Source organism: Mustela nigripes, chromosome 15 (assembly GCF_022355385.1).
Source record: "Mustela nigripes isolate SB6536 chromosome 15, MUSNIG.SB6536, whole genome shotgun sequence".
Lineage (NCBI taxonomy): Eukaryota > Metazoa > Chordata > Mammalia > Carnivora > Mustelidae > Mustela > Mustela nigripes.
The window spans coordinates 32,539,431-32,554,016 of record NC_081571.1 but is presented as its reverse complement, the minus strand read 5'-3'; the positions used below and the strand labels follow the sequence as shown (position 1 = coordinate 32,554,016).

Sequence of the window (14,586 nt, the reverse complement as noted above, 5' to 3'; positions counted from 1 at the left end):
AATTCTCCACTGTGGACACCCAAGATGTTTCCAGTCCTTTGTTCTAATGAAGATGCTGCAATGAATATCTTTGCATATATAGGATTTTTCCACCCTTGTGAGTGTGTCTGTGGGATGAATCCACAGAAATGAGACTGTATTTTGCATTTTGGAATTAAATTATTTTCCATAAGGGTCGTACCAGTTCACTCACCCACGACATTAGATGGGAGACCCTCTGTCTCTCCAGCCCAACAGCTGCCAAGTCCTACAGATATCTTCTGTGGGCGCCGCTTCCATTCTTGCCTCCTTTCCTGGCCCCACTGCACCCTGCTTGGCACACGTCCTCCCTCTCCAGCATCCCAGAATGGAACACTTCCTCCTGCTGCCGCCCTGCCCATCCAATCTCCCTTCGGTCAGGACACCTGGGTTCCTCTCCTGGACCCTTGCACCTGGTGACTCAGCCAGCAGAGGCCTCTGCACGAAGCTAGAACTCAATATGAATTAACGAAGCTTGGCTCCAAAATGAGGTGCTTTGTCATCCTAATACTGGCAGATAGCATTTCCAAAAGTGAAAAATACTTTCACTGTTCTGCTTTTTAAAAAATACATGTTTTAGGTATTCCTTTGGACATAATGTTTTCGAGGTGTGTGTGTGTTGCCGTTGTTGATTTGTTTAACTCAGGAAGTCGACCAAACATTGCACTGTCATTCTGGTCTCCCCAACTCCTTCCCTCCAGCTTCCTCTGCTTGGCTTTTGATTTGGCTAGCGCTCTACCCTCCTCCTAGACCTTCTCTAGAGACATGGGTGACCAGGGCCATCTCCCAGTCCTGCTCAGTGCTCTAGTCCCAGGGACCCTCCAGCAGTGCCAGACTCTCCTCTCCACTCTGTCCTGTTCTACCAGCTTCCAACCCACACACAAAGTCAGGAAAAGCACCTCCAGCACCATGTCACAGCAGGGTCCTCTGACATTGAAAGAGATCTTTGGATGGTAGAAAGAGTCTTGGCACTGTCACATTTTTGGGATTGCAGGACTCAATATCCTCTACCCAACCCTCCCCATCTCCATCCCCACCGTGACACACTAAGGGCGCTGGGGCGGGGTGGGGTGAGAGGTAGGAGACTCAGGAGAGGGTCCGGAATGCAGGACGAGCTTAGAGCTCACACAGCGGCTGGGGCGGGAGAGGGAAGGGAGGAGAGAGGTGAGGCTCTGGAAGGGGTGGGGACCGCTGGGCTGGCCCGGGCGGGACAGGGCACTGTGTGTGCGCGGCGTTGAAATGCCCAGCACGTCGGGGCAGCGGGACAGAGCCCAGGGCGCGCGCGGAGACTGCCAGGGTATCGCTCCTCAGGCCACAGCCATGATAGAAAACTCCGACAAAGTTCCCATCGCCCTGGTGGGGCCTGACGACGTCGAGTTTTGCAGTCCCCCGGTGAGTAGGGCTCGGGATTCCCGGTCCCACTGCCGGGACAGTGGACACGCAGGGCCCGGCTTTTGCGCGGGGGTCCGAATCCACTGCCCGGAGTCAGGGATTCGCGCCACCGAATCTGGGAGGCTGGTGCCCAAACCCGCGCGTGTGTAGGGTTCTCGGGGCCCCAGACGGCCGTGAAGGGGAGGGTGGGACCGGACGCAGGAGCGGGCGTCCTGTGGCGGGCGGAGCGTGCACAGCCGCGGGGCCCTGGCCCTCCTCGGGCAAAAGTTTGCTGATCGCACATCCACGCCTGAGTACAAGGGACCTTCGGGACGGAGCTCGGCGAAAGGGGACGCGCCGTTTGCCACCTCCACGGGAGGTGCCGGGGTGCGGGCGGCGCCGACGTGACCGGTCCCCCCTCCCCGACCTCCCCGCCCCCGGCCCGCAGGCATACGCCACGGTGACCGTGAAGCCCTCCAGCCCCGCGCGGCTGCTCAAGGTCGGAGCTGTGGTCCTCATTTCGGGGGCGGTGCTGCTGCTCTTCGGGGCCATCGGGGCCTTCTACTTCTGGAAGGGGAGCGACAATCACGTAAGTCCAGAGGCGGCGCGCGGGCTGCGGACCCGAGTCTGGGTGCGCGGGGCGGGGAGGCGCGCGGGGCAGCGGCGTCCTCACTGTCACCCGCATGTCCCCCCCTAGGTGGAGCCAGAGCGCTGGGCCGCGGGGGGTCGCCCGCCGCTGCCCGCGGGCCCTCTCGCCCCTGCCCCCGCTTTTCTCTCGGTCCCCCGGGGCACCTTCTCCCTTCTTCATCCAATTCCACCAGCTGCTTTCCGCTCTTGGCAACTTCGTTGAGAAGCAAGTCAGAGTTTTAAGGGAGAATATTAAAACATAGAGTAGCGGGAGAACGCAGGGGACAGTTGGAGGAAGGCCCTTTCCCGCGGATCTCAGCCTGGCGCTGGCCGCCAGCTGCCCTGAGACTGTCGGTGAGGCCCCTCACCTGTCTGGCCTTGGCCTTGGCGAAGAAATGGAGCTAAATCATCTCCAAGGCCCTTCCCAGCCGAGAAAGGCTACTAATTTAAGAGCCTAGGACAAAGATGGACCTGGGGAATAGTCAGAATAGTCAGCAGGGATGAACTTGACCTTTCAAGAGTTTTTGTTTCTTTCACTGCCTGTGACCTGTCCATGAATGCGCCCTTCTCTCTTGCGCTGAGGAAAAGAAATGGGCTAACTTCGTTAAAGGTGGCAAATCTCTTTAAAAATCAATTCTGGCCTAGTCACGTGTGATTTAATGGTAAATGTTTCACTAACTGCTGTCCTACTTTCTTTGAATGTAACTATTTATTTTAAAGCTCCATTGGCTCTCAAAGCATATACAAAGCGCTTCTAACATGACTGGGCAGAATTCCAGGGTGTTCTTAAAGTACTCTGAATTTTGTTCACCTCTCTAAAGGGGCCGGGGTGGGGGGGCATTTTATCTTGATGACCATTGCCAGGCCTGGTATAAGCTTATTTCCACTAATGGAAAAGAATTCCATCTCCAGGATGCACACAAAGGGCTTTTTCTTAATCACTACCCTCCGAGGATCTGTGACTGCTGTTTGTCACCCCACCCCTCTCTCCCACCATGAAATTCAAAGCATGAACGAATTCCAGTACTTAGAGAAAATGGTGCTGAAAGCAATTCAACCATTTTACACATCACATCTTCTGCAGTCACTGCATAATTTGTATTTTTAACTCAAATGCCTACTGTAGATAATCATGCCATTTAGCACTGAGTCTGTTTGAGAGACTATATCAAATTTACGAGCATCGATTTGTAAGATCAGAACTGCACAGTATTTTGTGTATATTTGAAAAGTGCCTTAATGTATTTGTATTTTAAATATAGAAGTTAGGCCAGATTCTCATGTTTGAAAGCAGCAAATCCAAACAGGAGAATGATTTCAAGATCTCCATCTCCATTAATAGCAGGGTTGAGATTGTCATCCCTTGGGAAATTGTATGGTATTCCACTGTAAATGCTATCTTTTAGATGACAAAGCCTCAGTGGTATAGGTCATTTGGAGATAAAAATAGCTTTGCTTTTTGTGGGGGGGCGGTAGGGATTTTAGACATGCTGTAAATTCAAATGAATACTATTTGGCATTTAATTATTCAAGGCAAATACAACTAACTGACAAGCTTCTAAAAAGAGAGACTGAATGATCATCCTAAGTGAGGCTCCGTCTTTTCATCTCATACTTCACCACAAGAGTCTGGTTCAAGAGAGCGGTATTAAATTCTAAGACTACAGAGGAATAGTGAATCACATTTTATTGCCAACAATCAAAGTTATTTCTATTTCCTGTACAGGCAGAAGAATGCAGAAAATCATGTTTTGTTTTGTTTTGTTTTACTCCCAAAATATTTGGTGCTGCTCTAGATTACTTAAGTCTGAAAAACAAATCACGAAACACGAAATCGGGTCCATTTGGCACCCTCTCCGCGGAGCACACGCTCCGGTGTGCTTTCCCTGAAGACAAGTATAAATAGCCCAAACAAAACATAAATCCAAAGAGGTAAGTCTCCATCAGACAAAAGACATCCACCACTAAATGGACTTCCCCACTCTTCAGGAAGGATCCATGCTCTGCTTTTCTATATTAGTTTTTTTTTTTTTTTTAAGATTTTATTTATTTATTTGACAGACAGAGATCACAAGTAGGCAGAGAGGCAGGCAGAGAGAGAGGAGGAAGCAGGCTACCCACTCAGCGGAGAGCCCGAAGAGGGGCTCAAAGAGGGGCTTGATCCCAGGACGCCGGGATCACGACCCAAGCCGAAGGCAGAGGCTTTAACCCACTGAGCCACCCAGGCGCCCCTCTATATTAGTTTATAGATGAGAACCAGCTGTCATTCCCCTCCTCTCCCTTTCATATGGGCAAATCCCCTCGGGACAGGTTTATGGGACAGCTGGGGGACTAGAAAGCATGAGAGTGCTCACAATTGGGGGACACGTGCCTGAGCTCAAATATTGAGGCCAGGTCTCAACCAAGTGACTGTACATGGAACAGGCATTGAAATATGAGGAAAGTCCCACTGAGAAGAGAGAGCCAGCAACCCTGCTCTGTGGGAGGAGGGGATGAGATCAGTGCTTGAGACCTTTATTCTCAGACTGATGTTTCTAGAGAGTGTCCCAAACATGATGTCATGGATCTTATAGAACCCAGGCTTCATTATAAACTCATTAGCAAATATTCCTGGCCTCAAAAAGCACTGAATGGAGCAGAATTTGGGCAAATAATAAACTCCCTTGTATTCAGAGAATCTCCTGAGGTGCCCATGGCTCTGTGGGCTCAGCAGACAATGTGACCACTGCCCCACCAGCCCAGCCTCCTGAGCTCAGGGTCCAGGACTTTGGAAAGAGCTTTGGACTGTGGACTCTCCCACCATTCACTTCACCAGGGCACAGGACTCCCGCAGGGCACCCCCTCCCCGCCCACCCCCTCCAGCACAGTGCGCTCCTTCTGTACCATGATCGGCTGAGCTACTGAGCTACGTTACAAAAGATGCAGGTCCTCTGCCTGGTCAGGGAGCTTCTTTCTGGGCAAAGGGGGTTGGAGTGGAGGAAAGGAAAATTAGGACCACAAATCACTCTTCTAATATTCTAATTTTGTCTCCTTAAGACCCGCTAAGAACTTGGAAATGGTTCATTTGTGAAATTTTGCATTGTCTTACGAGTAAAAGCTTATGTGCAATGTTTTCTCAAACACACACACACACACAGAGCCTCTTATTGTACAAGTGAGGGACGCTTGTTGCAGCAAGAACTCACACACATGTGGTCTGCCATACTCCCTCTGACGGTCACGCTTAGCCCGTGTGAGTGGTGGCTGCCCAGAGAGCCCAGGGACAGAACAGAGCCCGCTTTCTAAAGCTTACCTGCAGAAAGCACTGGCTCAGCCAAAGAAAACAGGTTTCCCAAACTGGGCTGATCACGAGGACCCCCTGAGATGCAGAGGCAAACAGACTGGTGGGCTCTGCTCCAAATTCTGGTAAATCAGAACCACTGGAAGTGGTTCTTGTGATCGGGCAAGCATTGGGGACAGCATACTGCAGGGATCCCAGTGCAGGGCAGAAGGAAGGGCACTGGAGAGACGGTCGGCTGAACTTGCGTGCCAGGATTTTCTGTGCTGCGGAATAAAGGCTGTTGCCCAGAAGGGGACTGCTTTGCAAAGCCATTTCTACATCTCTGCTGGTAAAATAAAACTGTGCTCTGTGGGTCTCGTGATAATGAGTTTTCTACAAGTAATGATCTGGTAATAACAGATACTTCTTCCAGGGTCTGTCCATGTAGCAGTCTTTCTTCATAATGAGGGAGAAAATCAGACTTGAATTGAATCTCAGCTATTTGCAGTTCTGACCTACTGACCTGACACTAAGTAGCAAGTGTCTCTTATCAGTTCTTGATCTTTCCTCTCTAAAGATTTTATCTTCTATGTTACATAAGATATATAGAGATACGCACACATACATTTGCTTCTAAGTGAGAAAAAGAAAGAGGGAAGGTGAGGGAAGAGAGGGAAGGTAAGACCCACCTATTACCCCACAATACAGAGAGAGAGTTCAAGCAGGGTAGCCACACACTGAGCAGGAGCAATGGGAGTGTTATTTTGTTGGCGCACTTACACGATGCCTGAACTAAGCCCTTTGGGTGATCTAATTTAGTTGTAAACTAAAAAATATTTCATGGAGTTATTTTTTTTTTAAGATTTTATTTATTTATTTGAAAGAGAGACAGTGAGAGAGAGCATGAGCGAGAAGAAAGTCAGAGAGAGAAGCAGACTCCCCGTGGAGCTGGGAGCCGGATGCGGGACTCGATCCTCAGACTCCGGGATCATGACCTGAGCCGAAGGCAGTCATCCAAGCAACTGAGCCACCCAGGCGTCCCCATGGAGTTATTTTTCTTAAGATTTTACTCAGAAATCCAACACATAACACAGATAACAAGCAGAGCTGCTCTAGTTAAATTGTAGGTCGACAGGAGAGAAAGGAGGACCTGAGTCATAGTCCCATCTCGTCTGCCACCGTCACCTCTGGGCCATCTCTGTGAAGCCTCCAAGTTTGAAGGACAGAAATGAACACCACCTATATGGTCCAGCTTCTTCATTTTATACCCAAGGCACCTCCCAAGACCCAGGGATAAGTGGTGCAGCCCCTCGTTTTTCTGATTCTTGGACCGTTGCTCTTCTCCCATGCCAAGTCTCCCTCCCTTCTGTCCCCACAGTCTCCTAACAATATGCCCTACAACACCATATGCCTGTCCCCAAGTCATTAAAATGACTAACTCCCACTTTGAGCTGAAACAGATGTGCACATTGACCTTGATCTCCACAAGCGCTGCTCTACATCCGGCAGGTCCCAGCCCTGCCCGGACTCCTCACTCTATACCAGAGGATGTTGTAAAAATCTTTCAATTGAGGTGCCCCTGCAGACTTGTTCAGTTAACAGCCCAGTTAACCATTTACCCATCGATGGCTCTCAACTTTGACTGCGAAGTAGAACTGATCTAGGAAAAGAAAGATCTACATCCAAGCCCCATCCCCACAGGGTCTGATTCGACTCGTCCAAGCAGGACACGCATGCGCGGTAGCTGGAGCTTCTACCCAGATACCTGTAGGGCGCAGCCAGGATCGCAGATTACTTCGCTATTTGAATAAGTATCCGAGACTACCAGAGCTTTCAGTTTTAAGGCATTTTTAAAGAAATCATTGTATTAAGTGATCGGGTGTACAGATGAAGCCCTTATATGTAAATATATTAATGATGATCCGGTATATCTCTAACAGATGTGAAAGCCACCTCCTATACTGCAGGTCTAAAGATAAGCCCTGAATTGCTCTAAAAAGGAAGCGTCGCTGACTCCTGTGTTCCCTTCCAGATTTACAATGTCCATTATACCATGAGTATCAATGGGAAATTGCAAGATGGGTCAATGGAAATAGATACTGGGAACAACCTGGAGACCTTTAAAATGGGAAGTGGAGCTGAAGAAGCAATTGAAGTTAATGATTTCCAGAATGTAAGTATATTTCATGCATTTAGAGAGTTTAACCAGGCAAGCCTGCAAGGCTCTCCTAATCCAGGCAGAAGCAACAACTCTCACACACAACCAAACGGTAACTGTTCTTTATGGCAGTCATGGCGCCACTAATTCACATACATTAGGCAGCATATTCTCTCTGAGAAAGGACCACTCTTTGTCCTTTATATTTTCTAAATGAAAAAAACAACACCTTGGCACTGAAAAGAACAGGTACTTGGAACTCTATAAAAGTCTTGGCAGAAGGACTCGAAAGAGCTATTTCTTTCCGAGCAGCTTTCACAGTGTATAAAGTGCTCAGAGCACCCCCAGAATGTTCCGAGGTCTGAAATGGGAGCCTGCGGAGAGGAGGGAAATTGTAATGACCTGGCAATCTCATCAACAACTGGTGGGATCTACTTACGTACTGCTCTCCATTCTTCAGATTTCCCATTTAATCCAGAAAATTAGCATGGAGAAATTCCCCTGCCATAATCCTGTTTTCTGACCATGGCCACTTACAGATAAAACATTCAAGTCTCCTTTGAAAGGGGCAAACACGTTTGTTTTCATAAGTTTAATTTACAGGCAATTTGAGACACCAAGCTCTGTGACCGTGCTTCAGCGTAGGACCTCAACACAGCGGCCCTCGGGGCCCTCTCTCCTCTTGGTCCACGTAAATATTTTATTCTCTTCATGTTCAAAGATGAGGAAAAGGCATTACTGTTTGTGTTCTCCTGTTAAATCTGTAGATGGAGTAAGTGAGACTTGATAATGAAAAAAGGCACTTGAAAATAATGTCTCTTCTGATACTTTATTGGCCTATGAACATCTCATCGACCGGCCTTGCTGCAATTGATGAGAAAAACTAGAGATGCTTTTCATTTGAATGAAAGAACTCCCCTTGCTGTTGCCAAAAGGCATTTCACAAGTCCCTTTGAATACCAAACAGATGCTAACCTTGGAGCCCCGGGGATGGGTGATGTTAGGAATAGGATGGGTGATGTTAGGTATTCCTTGCTGTGACAAGGACTGGCTATGTTCAGAGTCCGCTCTGGCTGGGGGTTGGGGGGAGGGGTGGGCTTTGCAGCCCTGGATGTGACCATTTAGTCAGAGCTTGGTGAATGATTCTGGTCAGTACACAAAGATAATTTCTCTGGATGTATTAAAGGCTTTTACTGCTAGACCCAGGACTAGGTAAAAGCATTTTTTCTTTGTACTGCCCAATGAAAGATGACAAAATGTAGCTCCCACACACACATCATTCAATCCAGAACAGAACTGAATACCTAGGATGTGTCACAAGATCAAGATACGCAAAGGGAGCTACACAGATGAATAAGAAAAGATCTATGTCTCTCAAACGTGCATGAATCAGGAATACACTTTTAAAATATTTTAATCCCAAACCTATATTTCTGTTTTATAATCCTTCGGTTCTAATAATGGTATTGATTGTGTTTTGTTCTCGTAGGCCAACAGGACCACAAATATTTTATAAACTGATCAATTCTCTTTGATAGCTTCCACATTTCTCTAAGTCAGAACTGGTGAGTAGGACATTTTTTTGATGGATGGAACCTGTTAGGGGTTTAAACAAGCCTGGACTTTTGAAAACACATGAATCAGACACTTTGGCACCTGCACTATTACTTTCTCCTATATTTTAAACCATCCATCAGATTCAAGAGGTGTTTATCGAGGCCTACTGTGTGCAAGGGACAGTGCTAAGCACGAGGGATGCTCTGACACTCGGTCCCTCCCTCAAGGACTTTGCAGTCTAGGCCAGGAGGCAGACATGCCACGCAGAAGTGACTTCAGGCCCACCTGGGAAATGTGCTATGACAGAGCTGTGAACAGAATGGAACATACCAGTGGTGCGGGGTGAGGGGTTGGGGGACAGCTGTTGGCCACTTGGAACTGAGGTTTTACAGAGGTGATGACAGCTGCATCAGGTTTTGAAGAATGATGAGGATTTCCACCAACAAAGAAGTAGGGGCAGGGCTTTCCAGACCCAGAGAGGAGTCCTGAATACAAATGCACAGGCCCACTCTTGAGTTCTAAGGAGCCCAGAGTGGTGGAAGGTGCGGAAGGGGAGCAGAGGGGTGGAGCCAAATTAAGAAAGGCTCCAAATTGTGAACAATGAACAGTCTCCCCTGCTAAGCTAGGACCCCACCTAGGTTTTAGTAGAGCCATTGGGGGAAAAAGCCCTTGCGAAAGAGAATAGCCCTGCACAAAGGGCGCTCAGCTGTATACTGTGAAAGAAAAAATTACCCAGGCCACTTGTTAAAAAGGAGAAGGCAGGCCATATTCAAAGGAAGCTACTACAGTGGGGTTTTACAGTAGGGGAGAGAGAGATTGTGTTCAACTCTGAATTCTGAATATGATAAGGAAAAGTGAGCGTTTATAACCAAGGAGGAGAGTAGGGGTATTGGGATAGAAATTTACTAAGCTATGGAGTAGTTCTTTACTAAACTGAACCAACAGGATTGTTGCTAAAGGCAAACCAGGGTGATCAGGTATCAAGGGTGGTCAGATCTAGGCTAAGTCAGCTGGATTCTTGCTCAAACTGGAATAAACTGACCAAGGCAGAGCCCACAGTTGGGGCCTGGTCAAAAGGAGGACTCAGAGGAGACTGACTTGAGGTGAGTCAAGGAGGGTCTTTGTCAGTACCCTCAAGGAATACAAAGAGGGGTTTGTTCAGAGTGTATGAGTTACATTCTAAAACATTTTTACCCCTCAGAAGTATAAATGCTGTGGGCTTAAGCCAACACTTTCTGGCCTAATGACTCATTTATATAATGTAAACCCTGGTTAGAAATTAAGATAGACTCAGCTAGTGGGTATATAAAAGTGTTCACTCCCCAATTCTTTTAACTTTGTGTATATTTGGACATTTGAATTTAAAAAGCCGAAGGAAAGAAAAAAAATAGCACAACCTACCTGGTAGGTAGGTAGGTTAGTGATTTCAAAAATCAATATAACCTTTCATCAAAAAATTAAAAATGAATATACCATTTGGTGCAATAATTCTAGCACTAGGTATTTACCTAAAGAATATGAAAACATTAATTCAAAAAGATATATACACCCCTATGTTTATTGCAACATTTTTTTACAATAGCCAAGATATGGAAGCAACCCAAGTGTCCATCAATAGATGAATAAAGAAGATATGGGGTGTGTGTGTGTGTGTGTGTGTGTGTGTGTGTGTGTGTGGTGGAATACTACTCAGCCATGAAAAAGATGAGATATTGCTATTTGCAGCAAGGTAGATGGACCTAGACAGATTGATGCTAAGTGAAATAAGTCAGAGAAAGATAAATACCATATGATTCCACTTACATGTAGAATCTAAAAAACAAATGAGTAAACAGACAACAACAACAACAAAAACCCAAAAAGCAGAATCAGACCTATAAATACAAAGAACAAACTGATGGTTGCCAAAGGGGGCAGGGATGAGGGGATAGGCAAAATGGGTGAAGGAGAAAGGGAGATACCGACTTCCAGTTATGAAATGAATACGTCACAGAGGCGAAAAGCCCCCCACAGGGAATATTTTGTGCATGTAATAGTTTGTACGGTGACAGATGGCAGCTACACTCGTGAACAACACCACATGAAGACTTGTTGAATCACTATCTTGCACACCTGACACTAAGGTAACATTGTCAGCTATACTAAAAAAAAGTTTACAAAAATCAATATGGCCAACTATAACATCAAAGAAACATAAGACAAAAGCAATTCATACTATAACTGGGACTTCCGTATGCAAACGCTCAGCCTGATGCATTTAGAAACATCATGACGTCACGTGCTTGCTCCAAGAGGTGAGTATCCCTCGCAGTGCCACAGCCGAAAATACGGACTGACTTAAGTGTGTGTTGGCAAATTAAATACCAGGTTATTTTCTCAAACAGTGAACAAACCACCATTTTCTGTCCATGATCACGGTAATTGCATTCCTCAGAATGTCCTCATGCATTGAGACTGTGCCGGAAGTGTTGTGTCGATATGTAAAAGCATGTTAGATTCTAGGCACAGATCCTTTCAACCAGGTTTTCCAGCCAGGCCCCGGGGCACTCGGTACTGCAGGACTTCCCTGGGCTCTGTGGGATCCGGCCCCCCTGGACCCTGCCCACAGGAGGCCAGGAGAGCCCCCCACCACCCCGTCTTTGTGACAACCAAAAACTCCCTGTAAGATTTCTAAAGTGCCCTCTTGAGGGAAGGACCCCCTTCTTGGAAACTTCTAGTTTAACCCGCAGAATTCCATTAGCTCCTCTAGACAGAAAAAAAAAAAACAGGCAGCTAAAATGAGATCGCTGACTCTTATTTTAAAAAAAATGCTAGAGCATTGGACTCTGCACTCATCATCTTTGCTAGCAAATTTCTTCATTAGCACCAGCTTCTAAGGCCTTGTTTGTTTGCAGAAACAGGGGTTTGCTTGGCTTTCCTGTGCTTTCCCATTCCCTCTGTTTAATCTCTTAATATATCTGGCTGCTTGATATGGATTTGTAGCCAGACAAGTTGGTTAATATGTGTGAATTCCTTCCCACAGGACCCATCCCTGTGGGGTTTCGGTTCTCTTTGCAGCGTGTAGACTGTCAGAACTAGCTCAATACTAGATTCACATTCAGGGCTGCGAATCTTTCAATACACTCAGCCCTGTCCTTTGGGGATAAGGTTGTGGCGATATGGTGTTTCCTCCCTTGCAATTTACCTTCAGAGAATGTGGGGCTTGCAGGTGGAGGGAACATATCAAATGAAGGCGGCAGTCACCCCCCCCCCCAGCCCCCAGCCACCACCTTCTGTTTTTCAAACGGTGAGCCCTAGATTCACATGCAGAATAAGAGCAGCAGGCCTTCAAGGAGAGAGCAGGGAGCAGTGGTTCTCAAAGGTGTTCCCCGGGCCACCAGCGGCAGCAGCACTGAAGAGAGGAGCGTGGCCCCCATTCAGACCTACCACGTGAGAAACTCCGGGGGTGGGGCCCAACGTGGTTTTTATTGATCCGGTCTTCCGGGTGAATTTGATGCCAGGGGCAATTTGTGAGCCGCTGGTACAGAAGAAACTTGGATTCGAAGGCTGTGTCTTAGTCTGTTCAAGCTGCTGTAACAAACTCCCGGAGCCTGGGGGATTTCTGAACACCAGAAATCGCTCACAGCTCTGGAGGCCGGGCAGTGTGAGATTAAGACACACCAGCAGGTGAGCATCTCTTGGGGGCCTGCTTGCTGGTTCGTAGTTGGACCATCTTCTCATTGTGTCCTCACAGGGCAGAAGGCGTGAGGGCGCTCTCCGGGGTCCCTTTCAGGAGGGCACTGATCCCATTCTTGAGGGTGCTGCCTCGAGGACACCCTCACCTGCCAACGGCCCTCCCTCCAAATCCATCCCACTGCCAGGAGGTTTCAACATAGGAATCTGGGGGAGGGGACAAAAACATTCCGTGTAGAGTAGGCTATTTCAGTCATTTAACAACTTTGTTATCCGGAGTAAGTTCTTTTCTCCCTAAACTGGTGCTCTGTCACCCTGGCTGTACCTTCTAACCATGTGGGGAGCTTGGAAGCTTGGAGCTTGCTGATGGGCCCTGGCCCAGGCCAGTTATGTGGGAATCTCTGTGGAGAGCCCCAGGCATCGACGGTTTTATATCTCTCCAGGTGGTTTTGGTGTGGGGAGTCCCTCCTCCTGGAGAGGGCAAGGAGATTGCTACCCCCTCTCTCTGGGTGAGAGGTGATGCTAGGACTCATGTGTCACATATGTGAACAGGGCCCATGAGGCCACAAGGCAGAGCACGAGGGGTTTTAGGAGCAAGGAGCCTTTCTTTCCCTGTGCTCCAGCACATCGCCCCTCAGCCGTAGGGTGCTGGCTCTCGGAATACATACAGGAGAAATGGCCATCAATGCCCTCTGTTCTTCGTGGAAGAGGGCTGAGTCCTGAGTCAAAACCCCGAGAGATTTCTGAGTGCTTTTCTTCCCCCCACCCCCTTAAGCATTGATGCTGGAACAAGTCCTAAATCTTCTTGACATTCGTCTCAACTGAACAGAAGATTAACAAATTGAGATATTCGGATTTCTGTGGGTGTCTGTTGTTAGGGCATAAAATATGTAGGCGTTTACCTCTGTTTTTGGCCACTCACTCATCGTGAAAGCCACAGGTTCTCCACTTCCATAGGGTGGAAGTAAACACCCTTGGGACAGAACGTGCTGTCAGGTTTCGTGCACCTGCCATAGATTCGGGCCTGAGCAATGAGCCAAGCCTGGAGTCCTGCGGCTGATGTGGCCCCGGAGGCTGGTCCCTAGCGTGACAAGCAGGAGACACTGCTTGTGTCTCACAGGGGACAGAAACAAAGCATCCAAGTCCTCCGGTAAGGTCTGGGAACAAAGGTCAGCTCCTGGTGATACAGGGAGCTTTGCTATTTCCCTGCCTCAGTGACTTAGCAAAATCTGAATTCCTGGAATTAATAAATTGGGTGCACATCTTTGGAGAACATCTGTGGGATGACCAAAAAGAAAAAGATTCAGATACTAATGTCAAGAGTCTTATAACTGAGTTGGGACAGAACCTTGATATAAGGAGTGGCATGGAGTTCTAAGCGCCAGATGCGGGGGAAGGAAGGCTTGTGGAAGGCAGAGGAGGAGGAGCCCGTCACACCTGGGAGTCTTTTCTGTTCATCTCTATACCCAGTTCCTGGAACAGGGCCCATCTTGCGGTTAAATACATTGAATGAACAAATGAATGCATAGCAGGATGGACAAACTTTTCTTTCCTAGGGCATCACCGGCATCCGTTTTGCTGGAGGAGAAAAGTGCTACATCAAAGCACAGGTGAAGGCTCGCATTCCTGAGGTGGGCACCGTGACCAAACAGAGCATCGCTTCTGAGCTGGTGGGTACCGGTGGCATGCTTTGACAGACAAAGGGGCTTGGTCTTCACATGGCATGTTTGCCTAATGTTGGGGAGGGAAGGGATTCGTGATGAAAACAATGTAAAGGACTTCTCATGATAGAATCTTCAGGAAAGGGGCCTTGGGAGCTTTCTAGCCTCAGTTCCACTCAGTGTGGGAATTCCTCCTGGAAATCTCCAGCAGCCGATCACCACGCCTGTGCTGGAAAACAGCGACAGGCCTTTCCCTTCCCTCG

At 47.9% G+C, this 14,586-nt stretch overlaps 1 protein-coding gene across 2 annotated transcripts in view; it reads left to right on the top strand.

Moving 5' to 3' along the window:
• The first annotated feature begins 1,178 nt into the window (after positions 1-1,178).
• CNMD (chondromodulin) overlaps positions 1,179-14,586 on the top strand; it is a 25,334-nt gene continuing 11,926 nt past the window's right edge. The window contains exons 1-4 of one of the 2 annotated variants that reach the window (XM_059378053.1): positions 1,179-1,410; positions 1,838-1,978; positions 7,308-7,448; positions 14,219-14,332. In XM_059378053.1, the coding sequence (XP_059234036.1) occupies positions 1,258-1,410; positions 1,838-1,978; positions 7,308-7,448; positions 14,219-14,332 (549 nt within the window). In that variant the 5' untranslated portion in view covers positions 1,179-1,257. The remainder of the gene's footprint in view (positions 1,411-1,837; positions 1,979-7,307; positions 7,449-14,218; positions 14,333-14,586) is intronic. The other variant, XM_059378052.1, reaches the window with a different exon arrangement.